The 23304-nt window shown below is 50.0% G+C and overlaps 2 protein-coding genes across 7 annotated transcripts in view; one reads left to right on the top strand and one right to left on the bottom strand.

Moving 5' to 3' along the window:
• Positions 1-23304, top strand: part of Rab37 (RAB37, member RAS oncogene family) — a 63011-nt gene that overhangs the window by 22913 nt on the left and 16794 nt on the right. The window lies entirely within an intron of this gene.
• Positions 1002-15378, bottom strand: Cd300lf (CD300 molecule like family member f). Of its 4 annotated transcripts, none has more exons than XM_021227106.2 (8): positions 15186-15378; positions 14218-14397; positions 8547-8888; positions 6874-7003; positions 5254-5420; positions 2786-2808; positions 2268-2414; positions 1002-1876 (listed from the first exon to the last, which is right to left on the bottom strand). In XM_021227106.2, the coding sequence occupies exons 2-8, from the start codon at positions 14258-14260 to the stop codon at positions 1721-1723; spliced, it is 1008 nt and encodes a 335-aa protein (XP_021082765.1). In that variant the 5' UTR covers positions 14261-14397; positions 15186-15378; the 3' UTR covers positions 1002-1720. The 4 variants fall into 4 exon arrangements, with proteins under 4 accessions (XP_021082765.1, XP_012968934.1, XP_040605963.1 ...); XM_013113480.3 differs by lacking the exon at positions 15186-15378 and adding an exon at positions 14555-14630; XM_040750029.1 differs by lacking the exon at positions 15186-15378 and having other exon boundaries at positions 14218-15087.

Genomic DNA, 23304 nt, shown 5'->3' on the forward strand with positions numbered 1-23304 from the left:
ATCTGGTAAGGAAAGAGGAGAGGCTGGTATGGGCTGGACAGAGAAGAATGAAGTAGGCAGATGGGAGTCATGAGGAAGCAGGAGCCCATGGGTTCCCTGGCACCTCACAGACAGAGGAGGAGGCTGTGGAGGTCATAAGATGGGAGCCATCAGCTCTGAGTTTTGAATGGACTACCCTGACTCCTGGGAAAAGAATTAATGTGGGCAGAGAGGACAAAAAACAGGCAGAGACGAGACGGTTGCTTGGTCGAGGCTGCAACACCGTGAAACCAAGGATGTGTTCTGAGGAGAGGATTGTTAGGACCCCAGGATAAAGGCACCAAGCCCAGTGTCTACAAACACTCTATTCTGTCACAAGTAGCTATATGTACACATGCACACCAACCCTTTCCTCCATGTACAAACAGGGTAGGGTACTGGCAAAGACTCCAGACCCTGGAGCCCTTTCTGGGTTGAAATCCACCTCATGTGCTTACTAGCCATAAAGCTTGACACAAAATGTCTTAGCCTCACTACGTGATGGGTTCCTCACCTGCAGAACGCGATGGGGAGAGGAGCATCCTCACGAAAGCTCAATACCATACGTAAAGCAGTTAGAGAAGGACACCCGGCCTGTGGCTCCCTGTAGCCCTTGTAACAGTCATCCAGGGGCTTCATTTAAAATGATGTAGTGGTGGCGCACGCCTTTAATCCCAGCACTGGGAGGCAGAGGCAGGTGGATCTCTGTGAGTTCAAGGCCACTCTAGTCTACAGAGTGAGTTCCAGGACAGCCTCCAAAACAATACAGAGAAACCCTGTCTCAAAAAATTAAAAAAAAAGAACAATGATGACAACCACTACAATTGTTCAATTTAGCTGGACACGGGGGTGTTTGCCTTTAATCCCAGCACTTGTGAGACAGAAGCAGGTAGATCTCTATGAGCTGGAGGGCAGCCTGGTCTATACAGTGACTAAAACAGGGTGATGTCGAGAGACCCTACCTCAAAAAAAAAGTAAATAAATAAATAAAAACTGCACAACTTTATTCTTCTACAATTCTGAAAGCCACAGTACACAGTTCCACTCAGCTCAGGATGAATTCCTCTTGGATGTCCCACTCAGGAGACAGTCTGATGCTCGCCTACTCGCCTTCTTTGGCTCCTGGAGATCGCAGCATCCTGGTTCCTGCTGCATTACCTCTGTTCCAACCATGCATCCTCTTTTTTTTTTTTCTTTGACTTGCTCTATTCCTCTTTAGAGGGAGGGACCCTTGTGATCTAATCTTGGGCCTCCTTGGACAATACAAAATCATCTCGAGGTCCTAACTTAAACACGCATGCACCTGTCTTTCGATGTATAAGGTAGTGCACAGATTATGGGCATTAGGATGAAGATGGCTTTGGAGGCCATATGACAAACAATAAATAGAGGCTAACTGCTATTATTACCACTGTTATCATTGTTATGACTTACACAGCATCCCTGAAGCTGCCTCCATCCGTAGCAACTCCCAAAAAAGGTACCTTGGCGGTGAGAGGGGATGTGGAGAGACATTGAATTCACTGGAACCCCCTGAGGCTGGACTTCCAAGCTCAAGGTAGAGCTAAAAGGGCCCTGAGAGCTGGCTGAACAGAGCTAGAGTCACCCGCCAGGCCTGGTGAGGAAGCAGGTGCAGAGGCAGGCGTGCAGGAACGTGCTCCCAGGCCTTCTCCAGGGACCGAGATCAAGGCATGGCCACAGGCTAGGGCCTCTTGATGCTGCTGTATTGCGTAGACTCCTCAAGGCTGGCACTGGGAACGTGGGTGCCGAGGGAACCAGTGTTGTTGTAAATGGGCTCCTGACCCAAGGCCGCCAAAGACAGAGCTGCGTATGAAATCTCCTGCCTGGGAAAGGGAGCCTGTGATACAGAGGGTCACAAGGTCAGAGAGGCTGGAGAGAAACAGTGGCCACCCGAAGAGACAAGAAAGTCCTCAGAGGGGGTGGGTCAGGGCTCCAGCTTCCCTCCATTCCATCAGGCACCCCTACAGCACGGGAGACTCCCACCTCTGCCCCGGAGGACCACTTCCTACAGGCTCCTAAGCCATGTGGGCAATGTGACTCTTCCCTGCCCAGCGTTAGGACCACACTGGACAGGTCCAAGTCTGCAGGCTTGGGGTATGGTGTGGGAACCTGCCAGGCCTGCTCAGACCTCCCCCTCGACAGCTGTGTCCACATGGGCACAGAGCTGGCTTCCGAAGGGGGTGGGGCCGTGGCAGACGCGCATCTCCACAGCCCCATGAAAGACATACCATGGTGACATACTCTACTTCCTCTTGGTGGGCCTTGCCAGAGGACGACATGGAGGAGCCCTTTTTCCAAGATGGGCCACGGGAGGGTCTGGGCTGCTTAAGGGACAGGTTTGCATAACAGACATCGCCCTCCAGAGACTGGGATACCTGGGGTTGGGGACACAGGATGTGCAAGTTATAGAATTAGCCTGTGGAAATAGTCTACTTTTGCAGAGGGACATGGGCCTCACTGCTTTCCTGTGGACCCCTCCCCCAGTTCCTTATGCTCCTCATCCCCAACTCCATTATCTACCCAGGCCTCCTCCCCTCTGACTGCTTCTAGACCCCTCATCCTCCTCCCTCTGGCTGTTTCTAGATCCTTCATCCCCTCCAGCCCTGCAGGAGCCAGGAGTCTGTAGACACTTTGGGATGTAGCTTATCTGATGCATTTGGACTTAGAGGCTCCCAGGAGGGGGGAAAATGAGGAAAGAAGGCACGAAGCCTGCCGGTTCCTCATGTCTGGCCTCTGGGACACTTACCTGCTCTGAGTGTGGCCCAGCAGCTAAAAGGAAAAAGAAAAATCTGAAATTAGAAAACCTATCCTTGAGACTTGCAAGGAAGAGAAGTAGGGTGGTGTGGGATGGGGTGGGGTTGGGTAGAGTGTGGTTGGGTGTGGTTGGGTGGGGTGAGGTACAAACAAGGAAGGCTCTAGTTCAGAGACAAGAAACCTGATTTCAAATTCTGACCCTTTGGGAGGCACACTCTGTGACACTAGCTATTTCTGTGGTGAAAGTTTCCATTTCTCCACCAGAAATAGAGACCTTAACCTACCTGTGCCCGACCTCACAGACCTATGCAAATGACCCCTGGGGTGGCCTTGCCAGCTCTCCGATCTCCTAGAGCTGAGATTCTCCCCGCAGGGTCCCGGGGGTCTCATTCACATCTTTGCTTGTTACGGCCATCCTTCCTCCACCGACACCTCCTACAAGGCCACTTCAAGGTCACGTCTGCCCCTACTAGCAACTGGGCCGTCTGGTCCTCCTTCGTCCCATGGCGCTCGACCCTTATACCGCCTTCGTCTGATACTGAATTCTGGTTGTGTGCAGCCAGGCTCTGAGCCACAGGGTGTCGGGGCCTGCCTCCCGCAGATGCTTGGCTCTGCCGGACAGCTGTGCATTCTGCCCCAGCTAGGATGCCCGGGCTAGGCCAGCGTGGCATGGACAAGTGGTGGAAAGAGAGAGTGCTGGGTTTTGTAATTTTTTTTCTACCCTCGACCTTCTTCCTTTCGGCCTACATCCCACCCTGGGCTCTAGAGACAAGAGAGAGAGAGAGAGAGAGAGAGACAGAGAGAGAGGATTACCCCAGTTCTTAGTATCAAGTGACCTGAGGCCTGGGAATGGAGAAAATACTTAAACTTGGGTCTCGGTCAACAAATTTCGGAGCAGAAGGGATGAATAAGAGCCAGGGTCTTGGGGCCAGCAGGACGGCTAGGAGAGTAAAGGTGCTTGGCATTGGGACCTGACAGCCAGAGATAATTCTCAGAACACACATAGTAGAAGGAGAAAACCAACTCCCACACGTTGTCCTCTGATCTCCACATGCGTGCTATGGTGTGTATGCACATGTGGGTGCTCTAATGCACACTCACACAGTTTAAAATTATTGTTAAGTTTTTAAAAGAACCTAGTCTAGTCAGGCATGGTGGCACACGCCCTTAATCCCAGCACTGGGAGGCAGAGGCAGGTGGATCTCTGTGAGTGTGAGGCCAGCCTGGTCTACAGAGTGAGTTCCAGGACAGCCTGAGCTACACAGTGAAACCCGCCCTTTTTTTTTTACTTTGCTTTGTTTTTTGTTTTTTGAGACAGAGTTTCACTGTGTAGTCCTGGTACTCATTCTGCCTTGGAACAAAAACAAAAAAACACTCCCAGGCTCAGGGTAGGGATGGAGTGGGGGTGGGGGTGGAGTAGGGATGGGGATGGAGTGGGGGGGGGATAGAGTGGGGGTGGGGTCGAGGTAGGGATGGAGTGGGGGTGGCGTGGGAACACCTCAGGTCCCTGGGCATTCTGAGAAACATTCTACAACTACTTGAAAATGTGGAAGTGAAGCCAGACAGGAAAGGGCTTGGTTGAGGCCAGACCTTGTGATCTGAGAGACCTTGTGATCTGAGAGAGGGAGCTCTCTTCTCTGAAAGGCAGGGGCACCTAGAACAAGCAGGTCAGGCAGAAAAGGGGCTGATGGGCTGGGAAGAAGCAGAAGCTGGAGTCCCACTGACACTCCTGATGCCTGGAAAGACATACTCACGAATGTGTGTGTAGAGCACACATGCACTGATATGTGTGTGTGTCTGTGTGTGTGTCTGTGTGTGTGTGGGTGTGTCTGTGTGTGTGTCTGTGTGTATGTCTCTGTGTGTCTGCGTGTGTGTATGCCTCTGTGTGTCTGCGTGTGTGTGTGTGTCTCTGTGTGTCTGTGTGTTTGTGTGTTTGTGTGTTTGTGTGTGTCCGTGTGTATGTCTCTGTGTCTGTGTGTGTCCGTGTGTATGTCTCTGTGTCTGTGTGTGTGTCTGTGTGTGTGTGTCTGTGTGTGTGTGTGTTTGTGTGTGTGGGTGTGTCTGTGTGTGTGTCCGTGTGTATGTCTCTGTGTGTCTGTGTGTGTGTGTGTATCTTCCTTCTCCCGTGTGAGCTTGGCACCTCCCTCACAACCGCATCTCCTTAGAGTGGGTTGCCCTCCTAAAGTCATTGCTGCTTCTGCCACTCTGACCCAAACTGAGAAACAGGGAAGGAGGCATCAGAGAGGAGCAAGGACGTTCAGGGCAGGCAGCTGACTCCAAATCTTCCCAGTGGAGTTCCAGATCACCTCCAGCCTCTCAGACTGCCAGCTGGTGGTGACCTTTCTGGCACATTTCTCCCAGACTGCTTGGATAGTCTCTGAGGCCAGCTGTCACACAGCAATGCTAACCATCAGCCCACACCGTCCAACCAGCCCCAGCCTGAGGGCCAGACACACTCACCTTTCTTCTGTCTCCTCACCATCCTCCAAGCGAAGAGCGAGGCCACCAGCAGGAGAAGCAACAGCACCGCAGAGATAACCGGGAGGAGCACACTGAGATCCAAAAGACCACTGCCTCCGCTGTCTTCACCACCGTCACTGTCACCACCGCTACCATCAAGACTGGAACTGCAGAAGACATGTGCACCCAGGCCTGTGCCCCCATCCTCTGAGCCCAATCCCAGCCACCTGACGGCAGAGGCAGGACCAAAAAACACCTTACGGCCTGCAGAACTCTGGTTTCCAGTCAGGGGACCCTCACTCTAGAAGTCCAGCAAGAACTGTACAACCAGAGGCTTGAGTCAGGCTTCCCAGCTCCTGGGCAGGCCCTCACTGGGCATGCATAGGTCTGGGAAAGTTACCAGAGAATAAACCAGGTTCTGGCCTTGTTAAAAAACTTCCATCTAAGATTCAGGGTCAAGATTCTCTGAGGAAGCTACCTCCGTAAAATGGATACATTTGTAAGTATCCATTCCTCTCAAGGGGTGATCATAGGCTAGGCCAAAGACGGCATCAGGCAGGGCTGAGGATAACATTCAGCTCATAGTGGTCTTCCTAGCATGCATGAGGCTCTAACCTCTTCCTAGCATGCATGAGGCTCTAAACTGAACCACAGGCTTAAACAAGGTGTGGCAGCAAGCACCTGTAATCCTAGCCCTCAAGATAGAGGCAGAAGGCCCAGAAGACCATCCATAGTGTGTTCAAGGTCAGCCTGGGCTGCAGGAGACTCTGTTAGGAGATGGGGGTGGGGAAGAAAAGAAAACGAAAGGAAGGGGGGAGGAAAGGGAAACAAAACCCCTTCATAAGTTGCTGGTGGGCTAGAGACATTGAGTACCTACCAATATCACAGTTCTTATTTTAACAGTAATTTGATTATTATTTGTGTGTGTGTGTGTGTGTGTGTGTGTGTGTGTGTATACATGTGTAGTGTCTTCAGAGGCAAAAAAAAAAAAGGCCATTGGATCCCCTGGGAGTGGAGTTACAGGTGGTTGTGACCAGCATGTGAATGCTGGGAATCAATCCCAGATCCTCTCTAAAAGCAGCGAGTGCTCATGACTGAGCCATCTCTCCAGCCCCTTAACAGCCATTTGAAGAGCTCTAGGGAATCAAATCCTCCACAAGTTCTCCGTGGCCTCCTAGAAGTTGGACCAAAAGCCGTGCCCATGGCCCTACAGCCCCCCTTCTCTCTTTCTCTCTCTCTCTCTCTCTCTCTCTCTCTCTCTCTCTCTCTCTCTCTCTCTCACGCACACACACACTCACATCCCGGTCACACTGTCCTTGTTGACTTCCTATGAAAACCTCTCTCCCACCTAGCACTACATCCATGTCTCCAGAACCCAGCGCATGCCTACCAGAAGAAGTCAGCTCCCGTTAAAGGAGGGTGACTGAAAGAACAAACGAACCGACAAACCTACAAACGACCCCTTTGTTCCAGGGCGAGGGCTCACTGGGATCTGACGGCAAGTTGGGCGGGCCAGCATCCTTAACCACACAAACGGAGCTGGAGACTTCTGAGACCCCGCTCTTGGAAGATTTGGAACTAACCAGACCACAGAGGACAGCAACATCCAAACTGGCTTACCTGACAGCGGAGTAGGGGCTGCTCACCGGTGGTAAAATGCTGGTCCCTTTTCCAGCAGTGCTCTCTGTGAACATGGTGGTGGTGGAGGTGATAGGGAGCGTGGTCAATGCTGTAGTGGGTGCTTGGGGTGCTTGGCATAAGACAGATTATAACACTATTCAAGCCACCCACTCACAGGATGCTCTTACTCTAAGCCTGGGAGGGAGTGTGGGTCATCCCAGCCAGAGGACTCTGGAGCAGGGCTGGGGCAGGCAACTGTAGCTGGACCACTAGCACCCTCTTGACCTCTAAGACGGCCCAGAGCTTCTGAGGCAGATGGGGCTGGGCACAGCACCAGGGATGATGTGGAGCCCTGGAGGGAGCCAGGGAGAGTCCCAGATCAAGGGCAGCTGTAGCCCAGCTGAGTACCCCAACTGCCATGCCAGGGCCTCTGGCCAGCTTTATCAGGCAAAGACGGGGGCAGACAAGGAACTTAAACAGTGGCTAACATAGCCTAGATTTGAAACTTCTGAGGCCACGGCCATACTTCGGGGTGGCGGTGGGGGAGACATGGGATGGACAACCAATACTGGGCATGGAGAGACGGCTCAGCAGTTAAAAACAAATGATGCTCTTGCAGAGGTTCCCAGCACCCACATAACGACTCACAACCGTCTGTAACTCCAGTTCTAATGTCCTCTCCTGCCCTCCATGGGTACCTGACACACGTGTGGTGCACATAGGTGTATGCAGACGAAACACCTACCTATATACACGAAATAAATAAAAACCCTTTGATAGCAAAAAAAAAAAGAAAGAAAATCCTAATAGTTAGGAAGATACTTTACTTGGGACAAGTTTCAATAATGGGGGCAAGTTTAAATAATGAGGACACCCCTTCTCAAGGGTATTGTCGGCAAGACAATGCAAGTTTTGCACCATACTGAGCCTCAGGGAGTCCTGGTGATGGTAGCGGGGGTCCCCATCTGCCGTCTGTATCCTAAAAATACCCTATGACCTGGTGCTGCCTGCCTGAGGTGGCAGACCAGAGCCCAAGAGAGAAACTACTCGAAGCTGATGTACCAAGACCTCTGAACTGACCCCACCACCACCACCACCATGAGTTGCCGCATTCTGGAAGGACTCACACAGAGAACATCGTTAGACAAAAGACACAAATGGGCTCCTTGGGAGAACAGAACACAACTGCGTATAAGGGCCTTTCTAGACCTTGGACCACAGCACCCCAACTAGGCTGATATGGTTTCCCTCAGGATAGATAGTGCCAGTGAGCACAGCCTCAGGGGAAGGCACCACCCAGAGCTCCTTGGGGAGCAAGGCACCCTTCCCATGGAACTCCAGGAAAGCACTGGCAGTTCCTGGAGACTCAAGGAACCACAGGAAGTGGTATCTTTGGCCTATGAGTTGGAGCTGGAGACAACCACCCTCCCCTCTCTTGGCCATAGACTCAAGATGGGGCTGTGCAGAGAAGAGGAGGGAAAAGTGCCCGGAAGCCCGGGAGGCAGCAGGCATTTAAGAGAAACCCTGTCCAAACCACAAGCAGTCAACCAAGGTATGTGGGTCTTTAGGGCTCAGCCTCCTGTGCAGCGTTTACTCCAGTGACAGCTAAGTTCCTTTAGGTGGGACCCGAGGGACCAAAAAGGACAATTAAAGAGATGTACCCACACTCTCACCTGGATCAACGTTCACATTAACTTTAAAGCCGGGATCGCTACCAATTTTCTGAATCCCACACCAGTAAATGCCGGCATCACTTATCCTCAGGTCCTCCATGGTCACTATGAATATGAAGTCTGTCTGGTTGTCCCTGATGGACACGCGGTTCTTCTCCACCAACTTCTCCGATGTATCAGTTTTGACAAGAGTCGCACAAGTACCCCAATCTGCTCCTCGGCACCAGTACTTCTTGTAACCCTTCCAGTGGGGGTCATACCGGCACCACACAGTCAAGGAGCCCCGCTCCTGGCCACTCACCGTGCTTGAACCTGTGATTGGATCCTTAGCAGTAGAAAAACCTAGAAAATAGAAAACAATGGACCACTGATCTTCCACTCCAAGGGTGGAGCATAGTGCTAGTTCCAAAAGCATGGTTAATTGAATAGTGGTCAAGGGAGGGACACCCCTTCTCCAACGCAGGCTGCCTGCTGTCCCTCAACATCCTGCTGAGTCAGAGGAGCGAGGAAAATGCTTGAAAAAACAATTACAGCTCTCAAAAAGAAAAAAAAGCGGCCAACCACAATGGCACAGACCTTTAATCCCAGAACTCGGCAGGCAGAGAATGTCTCTGAGTTCAAGGCCAGTGTGGTCTACACAGCAAGTTCCAGAACAGCCAAGACTACATAGAGTGGCCAACATCATCCCGAACATCTGCCCTCCCACCACCACATAAAGAACATCCAGGAGTGATGCTGCCAGATGTGGTGCTGCCAGATGTGCTGCTGCACACACCTAATCCCAGCAGTTAAGAGACTGAAGCAGGAGAATCATGGATTTAAAGCTAGCCTGGGCTACATAGTGAAAATGAGTCAAAAACCAGTTACTCCCACCCCACTTCTTAATAACCCAACCTGTGTGCCCCCCACTTCTTAATAACCCAACCTGTGTGCCCCCACTTCTTAATAACCCAACCTGTGTGCCCCCCACTTCTTAATAACCCAACCTGTGTGCCCCCCACTTCTTTATAACCCAACCTGTGTGCCCCCCACTTCTTAATAACCCAACCTGTGTGCCCCCCACTTCTTTATAACCCAACCTGTGTGCCCCCCACTTCTTTATAACCCAACCTGTGTGCCCCCCACTTCTTTATAACCCAACATGTGTGCCCCCCACTTCTTTATAACCCAACATGTGTGCCCCCCACTTCTTTATAACCCAACATGTGTGCATGTATGGGGTATATTTGATGCATGCGCCTGAGTTAATATGTAGACAACAGAGGGAGACATGAGTGTCTTGTCCTATCACTCTCTGCCTTACTTTTTTAAAATTTATTTTTATTATATGTGTATGGGCATTTTGCCTGCTCATGTGTCTGTGTACCAACATGAATGCCTGGTGCCTTCAGAGACCAGGACAGGGTGTTAGATCCCCTGGAACTGGAGTTACAGATGGTTGTGTGCCATTGTGTGGCTGCTGGGAAACGAACCAGAGTCCTGTCTCTGCGAGAACAAGTGCTCTTAACGACTGAGCCATCTCTCTGACCCCTCTGCTTCATTCTTTTGAGACAGTCTAAGCTATGCTACGGGCCAGCAAGCCCAGCAACCCAGTCCCGTCTCTACCCCTCACAACACTAGGGTGAAAGGCCCATGAGCAACCACAGCCTGGCTTTTCATGTGGGCACTGGGATCCGAACTCAAGTTCCCTTGCTCACACAGTGACTGTTCTTACCCACTGAGACACCTCTCCAGTTGAAAACGCACATATTTGTGACGATCCTCTTACTACAATCCTCACGCTGTGCTGATGTGGAGAGGGAGGAGGAGACCCGTTTTCCCAGGGCTATGGTATCCATCCTGAGGAGGTCCAGCATCTAACACCCCTGAGAGGCTGTTGCTGGAGGTCCCAGGGGGTACCTCCTGTAGTCCCCCACCCTGGATAGAATGACTTTGATTCTATATTCTGGCCCCTGGCACACAGGTCCCATTGTCTCCATGAACCACATAGGTGCATTTGTCAAAAAACAAATGTGTGAGTTCCAGGTGGTCTTCCCATTCTGTTCCTTTGACCTATGTGTCCATCCCATGCTAATTCCAGTGTCCTGCCTTGCAGTGTCACACGTGTTCTCGAGGATGAGAGGGGTTTCTTCTGAAAATACATGTTGTGCTCTCACCTTTGAAAGATTTGGGGTACACTGCAATGTTACTTTACAAAAAAAATTTGGGGAGATGGCTCAGTGTGTAAAGGCACTTGCCACCAAGCCTGATGATCTGGTAGGCAGATGACCTGGTAGATGTGACTCCTGAAAGTTGTCCTCTGACATCCACATCCACAACCACCCACACACATGCACCCAATGCATACACCACACACACACACACACACACACACACACACACACCACACACTACACATACACCACACACACATACACCACACACACATACACAAAAGTAAGAAAAAGGAGGAGGAAGGTGGCTTAGCAATTATGAAATGTCCTTCAATGAATTAGGTTTTCACACATCTGTTTTAACCACATGTGTTTATCACATGCACTGTTTTCTTCTTATGCTACACAGTTTTCTACTTAATTGATGTTTCTCTCCTCCCTTTTATTCTTTATCAGAGAAGTTTTGAGGTTTAGTTGGGACATTAGTTAGCCTGTTGCTTTTGTTTTTATTTTTGTTTTTGTCTCTGGCCATCAGGAAGTAGGGTGGGGAAAGGGGAGTGGGGTAGGGAGAGAAAGAGAGGGGCCTTTTCCCCTTGGATTCCATCTGGCTCCCCAGTCTGTGGAATGGCACTGCCCATGTCAGTGTCAGTCTCCCCATGGTTGAGCCTCTGGATCCTGGAAGTGCCCTCACAGACACACTCAGAGGTGCGCTTTCCTGACCCCTGAGCACTTCTCAACCCCGCCGACATTAAAGTGGTGGATGTCATCACTTTACTACATAAGTCAACGCCTCACCTGTGTCATTTTCTTCCCATTTCCTTGAGATTACTGCATGTTATCAATTTCTAGGTTGCCTTGTTAGGAAACTGGGTAAAGGCACCTGCTGTCAAAACTGACCACATGAAAAAAAAACTGACCACATGAGTTCAATACCCAGAACCCACATGGAGGAAGGACAGAATGGACTCCCATAAGTTGTCCTCTGACTTCCACGCATGCATCCACACACGTGCGCGCGCGCACACACACACATGTGCGCACACATGCGAGCACACAGGCGCAAAACAACAACAGGAAACATGCTCCAGGCACGGTAGGACCATGCCTGTAATCTTAGCACCTGCTAGAAGCCATTGTGAACTATGCAACTAGTTCAAGGCCAGCCTGACCTACACAGGGAAACCTTGTCTCAAAAAAGCAAAACCATGGTACTGAGTATATGACTTGGTTGATAGAGTGCTTGCTTGGCATGTGTGAGGTCCTGGGTTCAGTCTTCCCAGCATGGAGGAAGAACAATGTTGGAAACAACGACTCTAATGGACACAGTTTGCTAGTTGCCAGATGAGTACTCACCATGGTTTTAGGGACAAAAGTCTCTGGGAGCTTTCATTCCACTAAGATGAGGGAAGGGGGCACAGATGACAGCAGAGGTGGGGTGGGATGGGGGGACAACACGGGGGACTCATTGTTTTGGTTTTGTGTTTGTTTTCTTTTTGAGGCAGAGTCTCACATAACTCAAGCCTTGGATTCTGTAGGTGAGGATGACCTAGAACTCCCTCTCCCCTTGTCTATGCCTCCTGAGTGGAGTGGGTCAGACCCTAGCAGGAAGAGCAGCTTTAATTAAGGTCCCCAATGAAGCCCGCAGGGAGAAATGAAGACATGGAGGAGGTGAGGAGCCTGGGACAACATGGGAAAGAGCACTTAGAGCAGAGGGGACAGGAAGCCCCGAGACCAAGCAAACCTGGAGTCTTCAAAGCCATGCGGGGAAGGGGTTGAACCAGGCAAGGAAGCAGGGGAGAAAAGGAGGAACCGGGATGGGAGCAGATGCTAACAGAGGATGCTAACAGAGGATGCTAACAAAGGATGATAACAGATTCTAACAGAGGATGCTATGCAAAAAGGAATCAGGTGGTAAGCACCTTCCTTGTAAGCCGTTTGCAGGGACTTAGGACTTAAACTCAAAGTCGGGGAGGAGGCCATTGGAGGAAGATGCACTAGGGGTACGAAATTGAAAGCCTTTTGCTGATGATATTTCAAACCATCCTAATGGCACAGTGGAAACCACCAGAACACAAAACAAGAATACCCCCTTCTGCAGTTTGCACACCCTAGAGAGGTGGTTCTCAACCTTCCTGATGCTGTGGCCCTTTAACGCAGTTGTGGTGAACCCCAACCACACAGTTATTTTTGTTGCTACTATGTACCTGTGATGTTGCCACTATCATGAATCATAATGTAAATATAGTGTTGGAGCTAGATGCTTGTCAACAGGGTTGCAACCCACACGTTGAGAACAACTGCTGCTCCAGAGTAACTGTGTATCCATTTACATCGCAGCAGTATTCACGATCACCAAGCCACCGACCAAAGTCCATTGACAGATGGATATGTAAGTATATACACGATTGTGTTGGCAAGAAAGTACGTTTAGCTGGAGGCCAGCATATTAAAGAGAATAAGCCAGATTCAGAAAGACAAGTATCACATGTTTTCTCTCATATGCAAAAGTCTAGATTTTTTAAACAAAGTAGACATGAGAGTAGAAGGGAGGAAATCAGTAGAAATGGGGGGAGAAGACAATGATCCGAGAACATTATATGCACACATGAAAAAAATGGCATCACAAACCTATTATTTCATGCATTTTTTTGTTTTTTCAAGACAGGGTTTCTCTGTGTAGCTTTGTACAATTTATTTCCAGATGGATTCTTATAGTACATCCGGGACTAGCCTGGAACTGGTAAGTAGACCAGGCTGACCTTAAACTCACAGAGATCTACCAACCTCTATCTTCCAAATGAGGCAATTAAAGGTGTGCACCACCATACCTAGAACATCACTGCTCTCAGCAGTAAATTCTCTTTCTTTGAAATCAAAACTGTATCCATTCACTTATAGCTACATCAAATCAAGTGTGATGGCACATGCCTACAACCCCATCACAAGAAAACCCCCTTCTGCGCTCTAACATAGCATGCACTAAAGCAGGGGTCCTCAACCTTCCTAATGCTGTGGCCGTTTAATACAGTTCCTCGTGTTGTGGTGACCCCCAGCTGTAAAATTATTTTTGTTGCTACCTCATAACTGTAGTTTTGCTATGTTATGAATCATAATGTAAGCATTTTTTGGAGATAGAGACCGGGGCAGGAAGATCACTAGTTAGAGGGCCAGGCTTGGCTACATAGACGACATCCCTCCCATCACAAAGTACAACAAGAAATACGCGAGAAAGTTGCTGTCAGCGCTCTGCCTTGGCCGTGTCGCAGGCCTCCTCTTCACTTTTTCTGTCCCTCTGCCACCTCTGTTGTTTCCTCCTGTCCCAGCTGGCATCAGTCACCCCTCCATCGGTTTTGAATAGCAGGTCCCTCCGCTCTTCCCTCAGTGTCCTACTCACGTGAGCTGGCGTCTTCCCCAAAGCCTTCCCTTGGGGGTGCACGTTTCACAACAGCCCAGCCCCCTCGGGTATTCTCCTGAGCCACCAGGGCTGTCTTCCGAAGACCAGTGGTCTGCGTGCTCACCTGAGACCCAGAAGAGGATGGGGACCAGCAGCAGCAGCTGCATCTTCTCACCCAGTCCGTTTGTTGTCTTGGTGGCGCCTGTCGGTGGGTGAGGACGGGCTACATGCTCGACTCCTGTGTCTCCTGGGCCTCTGATTTCCCTCGCTCTCACCCCGGCACTTCCTCTTCAGCCACTTCCCACTGGTGAATAAAACCAAAAAGAGGAAGGAGGTAGGGGTGAGTGAGATGTGATGCAAGAAGCCGGACTTCTGAGGAAGGTTTTGAGAAACACCACCCTGCCCAGAGCCAGAGTGACTTCTCTGAGAAGACAGCCGGGGGCCTCCTACTCTGTACATACAGATCCGCTGATTCGGGGTCACTTCGGCCATAGCCAGAGTGGTTGGAGCCCAGTGTCCAGAGGTTCCATAGGCTGACGGGGATCAGCAGAGAGATTCTAGAACAGACACTGGAATGGCGAGACAGGAGGAAACCGAGGAGGTATTAAAAACCCAGCCTCATCAGGGGTATTGGAACACAGCTGTAATCCAGAATTCAAGAGGCAGAAAGTGGGGGGGGGTGAAAGTTTGCCAAGAACCGGAGCCACATAGTTAAGTCAAGGCTAGCCTGAGCTACATAGTGACAACTGTCTAAAAAGAGAGGAGGTATTGCCCAATAGCAGAGCTCTTGTCTCACCTGACAAAGGCCTTAAATTTGATTCCCAGTGCTACTACCTCCTACGGAATTACAAAGACAGGGGCTCATGTAATTAGGATGTGTGAGCAATGATCTGCTTACCCAGTTTGGGGGGGGGCGTTCAGCTTTGAGAATACACTGGCTGATCTGCCCCCAGCCCACTGGGTAATAGACTGGGTAATTGACCTGAATTCCCCAGAGCTTTAGTGAATGCCTGGGGCCTCTCCCACCCCCAAAGAAATCAGCTTGCTATTCATACCTTCTAACGCTTGCTCCCACGCCCTCCTCACCGTTACCATTTGTCCAAACGCCAAAGGGACGAAGGGCAGCCTCGATGGTCTCACTCTTCATTCTGCCATCACGTCTCCTCCGTGTCACACACAATCCTTTCCAGCAAGCCCTTGGAGTAGAGTCACTTTTGGTAGGTGCCACACACAAACCCTGTGACACCGTGGCTTCACAGTGCCCTCGAGCCCTGGTCAGGTTACCCAGAATGGAGGAAGCCTGTGGGAGGGTTTTTTACACTGGAAACACTAGCCGCTGATAAGCCACTTTTCCAGGATGTGGCCAGAGACGGCCACTCACTTTGCATGTTCCTAGACCATAAGGAAAAGCCAACAAGGGCTGGGGAGTCTCACTCACCACATTGATCAAACAGATCTCTGGCCCAGCACCGTGCAGGGCTGCTGAGATAGGAACCCTCTGTATCACGTATTGGGATGCCTTTCAGGGCAGTGATGCCCAGGCTGGGGTGCCCTGAAAACCAAGGGGCGGGGTCCTGGAGGGTCCTTTCTTGGGTGGACAAAGCAAAAACAAAACAAAACAAACAAAAAACAGAGCTGTCTGTCGGGAGCCTGTGGCCAGACTTCTGATTCTGGTCCTCACAGACTGGCCCATCTAAGATGCAGGGCCAGTCTTTGAATCAAGAACACAGACTTATCCAAGAGGTTGTGAGTGACGAGGACACTGGCCCTCATTCAAAGTCCTCTGTGGGCTCTGAGAGTCAGGAGGTTCAGGAGCCCTGCCCGTGTCCTCAAAGACCCATTAGGGGCCCCAAACCTGGCTGGGTCATTGATTTCAGCATAACTCAGTTACCTCCCAGGCCATGCCATATCCCCACTGGTGAAACAGGGCATTGAAGCTATTCATGGTGGTGCATACCTGAGGATCAGGAGTTCAAGGCCAGCCTCAACTTTGTAGTAAGTTCCAGGCTAGTCATGAGTTCCCATAGAACAGACCATTGAGGATTCTCCCTTCCCTAAAGCAGTCTGTTTACACAATATGTGTTCACTTTGTACACACACACACACACACACACACACACACACGCACGCATGCACGCACACACATGTGCACATGCATTGCATGTATTGTTATTTGTGGAGAGAACTGTGTATACACGTGTATTGTCTGCCATGTGGTATGTAATGATACGTTATGTGTACATGTGTCTATCTGTGTGTATGTCCTCATGTGTTTGTGCCCATCTGTGTGCTGTCCACAGGAGCCCCTGGTTACAAAGGAGAGACTTCCGCCCTCTTGATCCCTTTGGACTTGAAACTACGTATGGTCTTTGGGGAACCACCCCATTTCTGTGGGACGCACCCCTGACTGACAGGATGTTTCCTTAGTGATGGAGAGTTTGCCATTTGCACGAGGTCCTGGGTCCAGATCTCATCTTTCCCATACTAGAAGTTCCACAAGAAGTGTACTGCAGAGACGGTCAGGTGGCCCAGCGAATGAAGGCACTTGCCACTGAGCCTTATGACTTGAGTTCAATTCCTAAGATCCACATGGTAGCAGGAGACAGCCTGATCCTGCAGACTATCTTACAACCTACACACACACACACACACACACACACACTGAGGCACACACACTGTCCCACTCCCTCCCACAATGCACCAAACAAACAAATAAATATAAATAACTTTTTAAAAACAAAGTGTACCATGAAAACTAGTAGCCAAAGGCTGAGCCAGGTAAAGATGCTGGAGAGATAGGTAAGCAGTTAAAACCGCATAACTGTTCTTGCAGAGGGCCCAGGTTCAGTTCTCAGGTAGCTCAGAGCTGTCTGTAACTACAACACGAGGGGATCTGTCGCCCTCTTCTGGCCTTCATGGACACCTGCAATCCCATGCACCACCCAGACCCAGGCATGCACACACACACAACACACACACACACACACACACACTCACACACACACACAATCAAAAATAGAGGCTAGAGGAATGGTTTGGTAGTTCAAAGAGCATGGTGCTCTTCCAGAAGACCTGAGTTTGGTTCCCAGTATCCATGTCAGCTGTCACTCCAGCTCCAGGGGTCTGATGCCCTCTTCTACCTACACCACACACACACATGTGGCAGGTGTTCTCTCTCTCTCTCTCTCTCTCTCTCTGTGTGTGTGTGTGTGTGTGTCTGTCTGTCTGTCTGTCTCTCTCTCTCACACACACTATAATAATAAATCTTTTTTTTTAAAAACTGTTAGAATTGAAAATAACCCACAGATTGGGCATTGGTGGCGCATGCCTTTAATCCCAGCTCTCGGGAGGCAGAGGCAGGCAGATCTCTGTGAGTTTGAGGCCAACCTGGTCTACAGAGCAAGTTACAGGACAACCTCCAAAACAATACAGAGAAACCCTGTCTCGAAAAACCAAAAAAAAAAAGAAAAAGAAAAAGAAAAAGGAACCCACAGACCTAAATCTCTCAGTGACAAGAAGCGACTGTCAGCCATACTTTCTTGGGTCATGGCTGGGGCTCCCTGCCCTCCTGCTACCTTCTCAACTGCACTTAGTAGGGCTTCCAGAGCTTTGTCACAGAGTCGATGAAGCTGAGTTGTCACATCCCTAGCTGAATGGACTCCTTTCAAGATCCCATGCCAAATTCAGCATTCACAATGATTCCTTCAGAGGTTCCCAGCATTGAATGCATCAGCTTCAGGCCTGAAGCTAATCTGTGGTGATCCCTCCCTTGGGTTCACATCCTCTTACCTCAGAGCTTTTCTCTCTAAAGAGAGAGTCTGCTTCCCCTTGAACCTACGGCAGACTCGTGACCTGTTTGCCTACTCTGATACAGCAGAAGTGAGGTGTTCAGGGGCCCCTGAACCAAGTTTAGGACTCCCCATATTTCCTCCTGCACTTCCTGCCTCAGCCAGGAGCCCATTGACCTGCTGGGTGGGCACCAGAGACAAACAGTGAAGAGCTGAGCTGCCCTGGTCACCAGCCAGCACTCCCTAGGCATCCCAGGGAGCTGAGCTGAGGGCAGAATGGTCACCCAGACCAAATTCTGGCTCAGATTGTGCCCTTGAATTCGGAGTCTTTCACTGCTGAGTTACAGTGCCATTTGAAAAAAGCTAAGAGCCCCTAGAAGCAAGACCTGCCCATCTGCTCTGCAGTTCTGGCTGTCCCTGACTCCTGCGCACTCCTCTTCTATCTGTCTCCCTCACAGAGCTTGCCCATGGTGCCTCCTGCCTTCCTACACATACCTCCTCATTGTTTCCTTAATGCTGTTCAGATCACAGCCAGTCCTGGAACTGTGGAGCTCCGGTGTCTTCTGAAGTTTAAGTTACAACCATCTGTAACTCCAGTTCCAGGAAACTTAATGCCCTCTTCTGGCTTCCACATGCAGGTGCACATGTGTGCACATACCCACAAACGGACACACACATATACATGTAATTAAAAATAAAATAAAAACTTCAAAATAGTACACTTGCCTAGCTTACTAAAGTAGAACACACTCATTTTAGGAAATAGATAAGATGGCAGGCAGGAAGAATTTAATGGCCCCTAATCTCTCGTCACCATGAGAGATCACTTTAAATATTGAGGTTTATATTTCACACGTCTAATCTTTTCCTAGGGAAATGCATGGTCTGTCCCAGAAATCAGATGGGCACACTGACGTAAAGCTCATACCACCCGACATACTATTGTCTGTCGTGAGGAAAACCATCCTGTGAAACAAGTACCATCAGAAAAGGAAACAGGCTGGGCGTTGGTGGCGCACGCCTTTAGTCCCAGCACTCAGGAGGCAGAGGCAGGCGGATCTCTGTGAGTTCGAGGCCAACCTGATTTACAGAATGAGTTCCAGGGCAGCCTCCAAAACAATACAGAGAAACCCTGTCTCGGGAAAAGGAAAGCGGGGGAGGACAGTGGTGACTGGCTCTAACACTGTAAGGGCCTGTGAGCTGTGCTGCATGATGGAAATGATGTGTGGCTCTGGGATGCTCTGTGTAGCACCCAAGGATTGGCCGTTCTATCCTGCCATGATGGACTCTTACCCCTTTGGAACCGCAAGCCCAAATAAGCCCTCCTTGTGTAAATTGCTTTGGTACTGGTGTTTAATCACAGCCATAGGAAAGTATGCTTTTGTCCACTCACCACCTCCGTAGTCCGCCTTTTTCATTCCTAGATTTCCACTGCGCACACTCTGGGCTTTGTTTCCCTAGTACCTACTTGAGTCATTTGTTCTAGTGAATGTGACTTTTTCACACGTATCTTGGTGTACATCTGCAAAGAGAGCCAAAAGAATTTGCATCGGTAACTTCGATATGGTAAGTGCTCTCCAGAAGGCTTCCTGCTCCCACTATGAAAGCCCACTCCCTAAACACCAGCCGGTGTCAACCATTCTCAAACTACTAGACATCGTGTTGTCTGCCAGATTTCTCTAGCGCTACACAAACAGTATATTAGTTAGATTTTCCTTGTTGCCATCAAAATGCCTGACCAACTTCAGGGAAGAAGGGATTATTTGGCTAATGGTTTGGGAGAGTTTAGTCCACGGCCACTTGGTCCCATGTGCTTGGTGGTGGGGACATGAAACAGAGGAGTTCTGAGCACCACGTGACCAGGCAGGAAGCAGAGTCTGGGGAATGCCGGAATCCACCTGGCTTTCTCTGAGTTCCCTTCCGTTCCGTCTGGGCTGTGACCCAATGGGATGTGCCATCCACATTCGGTCTTCCCAGCTCAGCTAATCCTCTCTGGAAATGCCCTCAGGCACACCCAGACATGTCCTTTAGGAGTCCCTGAAAGCCTCAGTTCAGCCAAGTTGATAATAAAGATTAAACCCCACGCTGGGCGTTGGTGACGCACGCCTTTAATCCCAGCACTCGGGAGGCAGAGGCAGGCGGATCTCTGTGAGTTCGAGGCCAGCCTGGTCTACAGAGCAAGTTCCAGGACAGCCTCCAAAGCCACAGAGAAACCCTGTCTGGAAAACAAAAAACAAACAAACAAAAAAAACCCAAACAGACAAAAAAAAGATTAAACCCCACACAGGACTTTGTTCTAAAAAATGGCTTATATGATTGTGGTGTCTGGTTCGTCCAAAGTCCAACATAGTGAGAGCATGGACACTGTCAGGTAGGAGCTAAAGCTGCAGGTGTTTGTGCGTTTGTGTTTGACAGGGTCACCGTGCAGCCCCATATGGACTCTGTATGGCTCCAGCCTGGCCTCTGACTTTAACCCCCTGTGCCAGCATTCTGAGGGCTGGCATTAGAGGTGTGCCCCATCCTACCTAGTCCAACAGGCTACAGTCTCCAAGTAAAAATCAGCTTTCCGCAAGGAAACCAGCGTTGCTTTTAAAGTCTTTTAATTACGCAGCTGAAGACCTCCCAAGTATCAGACTTTGAGCCACGCCAAGATCTCCTCCACTGCAACCCCGAAGGAACGGCAAGCACACTCTGCCACGGAGCCACAGCCCCAACCCAGATGAACTGATCTGGATGGCATCTGAACTTCCTGTCTGGTTAAGGAGCTCACTTGGAGTCACTGTAGGAGCAGAGAGGGCCGCCCTTCACCTAGTTTCTCAGTATTGCCATGGGGTGATGGAGTCCTGCGCCCAGGGAGGCCTCCGCTGCTCTGGGGTTTACCGTGGGGTTCCAGCATCAGCAAATAAGAGTCCCATCTCCTGCAAAAGGCTGCTGCTCGTTTTGTCACTGAGGGTGACTCTTAGTGTCACATGACTGGAGAGAATGGTCATTGGTCAAATAGGCTTTGTCACACACATACCGCAGAAACCCACAGTTCCCCATTTTGTCTTGACACCCAGGAAGGTAAAAGTAAATGTAACGCTTGAGCGCAGCGATGGCTATCTGCCCCCGGGAGGAGGGGTTGGCCTCCCCGGACTTTCCTTTGCCCAGAGCTCTCTCAGACGCTATCTTCAATCGCCCTTTGGCGCACGTGGGCCTGTCATAAACTACCTCAGATCCCCTTCGTAAATAATGGAGTCGCAAGGGCAGACGCTGGTGAAGAAAAGCAACCCAGCCAGACGTCACGGTGCCCACCTGCAACTCCCGTGCTTAGAAGGCGGAGGCAGAAGGACCGGGAACCTAAAGCCACCGTGTGAAAGTTTCTCAAAGCAGAAGCGAGGGAAGAAATGGGGAAGGAAACGCAGACAGGTGACACCGACACCGAGGTCCGGGTCCAGCCAGGATTTGTTAACTGTTTTTATTATTTATTGGTAGTATGTGTGTATGAGCATGACGTGTTTGTGTGCGTGTGCGTGTGTGTGTGTGTGTGTGAGAGAGAGAGAGAGAGAGAGAGAGAGAGAGAGAGAGAGAGAGAGGGTGTTCAGGCACACATGTGGCTATCAGAGTCAACTCTCTTTCCACCTTTCCATGAGTTCCAAGGATCAGCTTGGTTTCTCAGAGTTGCAAGGCAAGCACTTTACCCACGGAGCTATCTTGCTGGCCCAGATTCGTTCACTTAATTAATACATTTTTCTAGAAGAAAGAAATCACAGTAAAAACTTTGGACAATAAGGGCCAGAGAGATGACTCAGCGATAAAGGTGTCTGCCGCCAAGCCTGACAGCCTGAGTTCGATCCCTGTGAACAACGTGGTGGACGGAGAGAAGGAATTCACATGGCAGGAGAAGGAAAACAATACCTGCCAGCTGTTCTGTGACCGCCACACACATGCTGTAGCATGTGCAGGCACACACACAAACAGAAAATAAAGTGTAATAACTTTTTAATCTAGACAATAGACAGGTCTAAGGGAGGCTCTAGGTTTAAGGCAAAGTAGTCAATGAGGCTTTGAACACTCTCTGTGATTGCCCAGATTAAAAATACACACACACACACACACACACACACACACACACACACTGACAATCAGACAGGATCAGCACATGTCTGTCACCCCAGCACTCAGTATGTGAAGCCAGGAGAACCCCTAAAAGTTCAAGGCCAGCCTGATCTATATAATGAGTTCTAGGACATAGCTACATCTTAAGGAGGCACTTAAAAAAAAATAAACCCTCAGCACAATTGTCAATATATTCATTTTAGAGGGTTTATTTTATCTTACGTGCATGAGCATTTTGCCTGTGTGTTTGTATGTGCAGCATGTGTATGGCGTGGAGGTCAGAAAAGGGTATCAGATCCCCTGGAACTGGAGTTATGGATGGTTGCAAGCTGCCACGTGGGTGCTGGGAATCAAAACTGTACATGTGGGGCTGGAGAGATGGCTCAGCGTTTAAGAGCACTGACTATTCTTCCAGAGGACCCGGGTTCAATTCCCAGCACCCACACGGCAGCTCACAACTGTAACTCCAAGATCAGACAAACATGTAGGCAAAACACCAATACACATAAAATAAAAATTGCTGAGCCACAACATCTCCAACCCCATCAATAGGTTCTTGACGGTAAAAAGACCAACTGGGAGACGGCCCTGCCCTAAGCCTGAGTTCAGTTGGGTTGGGTATGAAGAAAAGAGATCACAAAATTCACAAAGGTCAAAACATCACAGTGATAGAAGGAAGACCCATGGGCCTCTTCACCATGTGGAGGAAAAGGGGCACAGGGCGAAAGGACTCTGTCTGTCGTGTCTTCTAGGAAGTGAACCAGGACATGCAGGCTCCTCTAGATTATTCTCTCTAAGAAGCACGTCTTGAAGCCTGGGGAAGTTCAGTGTGAGATGCAAATTAACAAAGCCACTATTCATAGCAAATAAACGGCGTTCTTCAATCCAGGAGGAAATGAAAGCCCAGCTGAATTTCATTTGGGAGGTAGAGGCTGAAGAGCCATCATCAGGAGACGTCCAAAGTCAACATCACACAGACAAAGCCATGTTCAACCCACTCTGAGACAGATCCCCCTCCCTGCTCTCAGAGCCCGGAGCGGCTGGGGTACATGGACCTGAGGCCCTGACAGTCTCTCTGCTTTTGTGTCTCTGTGAATGCAGGTGATGTTTGCCTCCCTTAAGCCTTCCAAAGACCTCCAGTGGTTGTCTTTAGAAAGCGGCTACTGCCCACCTTGAAATCAAGGCCTTTGTCTCCTTGTCCACTGCTCCCCACTCCTGCTCTTAGAGTCTGGTGGGCACAGCCTCATGGTTCATGGGTGCTTTATGATTGTGCTTGGAACATGTCACCCAAGTCTCCAGGCTGGCTCTCACTCTGCTCCCTCTCA

This window comes from Mesocricetus auratus, unplaced genomic scaffold (genome assembly GCF_017639785.1).
Source record: "Mesocricetus auratus isolate SY011 unplaced genomic scaffold, BCM_Maur_2.0 Super-Scaffold_100007, whole genome shotgun sequence".
NCBI lineage: Eukaryota > Metazoa > Chordata > Mammalia > Rodentia > Cricetidae > Mesocricetus > Mesocricetus auratus.

Coding starts and splice junctions, on each gene's coding strand:
- Cd300lf (XM_021227106.2), bottom strand. CDS start 14,260: ATGCAGCTGCTGCTGCTGGTCCCCATCCTCTTCTGGGTCTCAG. Junction 8,889..14,217: donor CATCCTCTTCTGGGTCTCAG/GTGAGCACGCAG, acceptor TCTATTTTCTAG/GTTTTTCTACTGCTAAGGAT. Junction 5,421..6,873: donor AGCCCCTACTCCGCTGTCAG/GTAAGCCAGTTT, acceptor TGTCTTCTGCAG/TTCCAGTCTTGATGGTAGCG.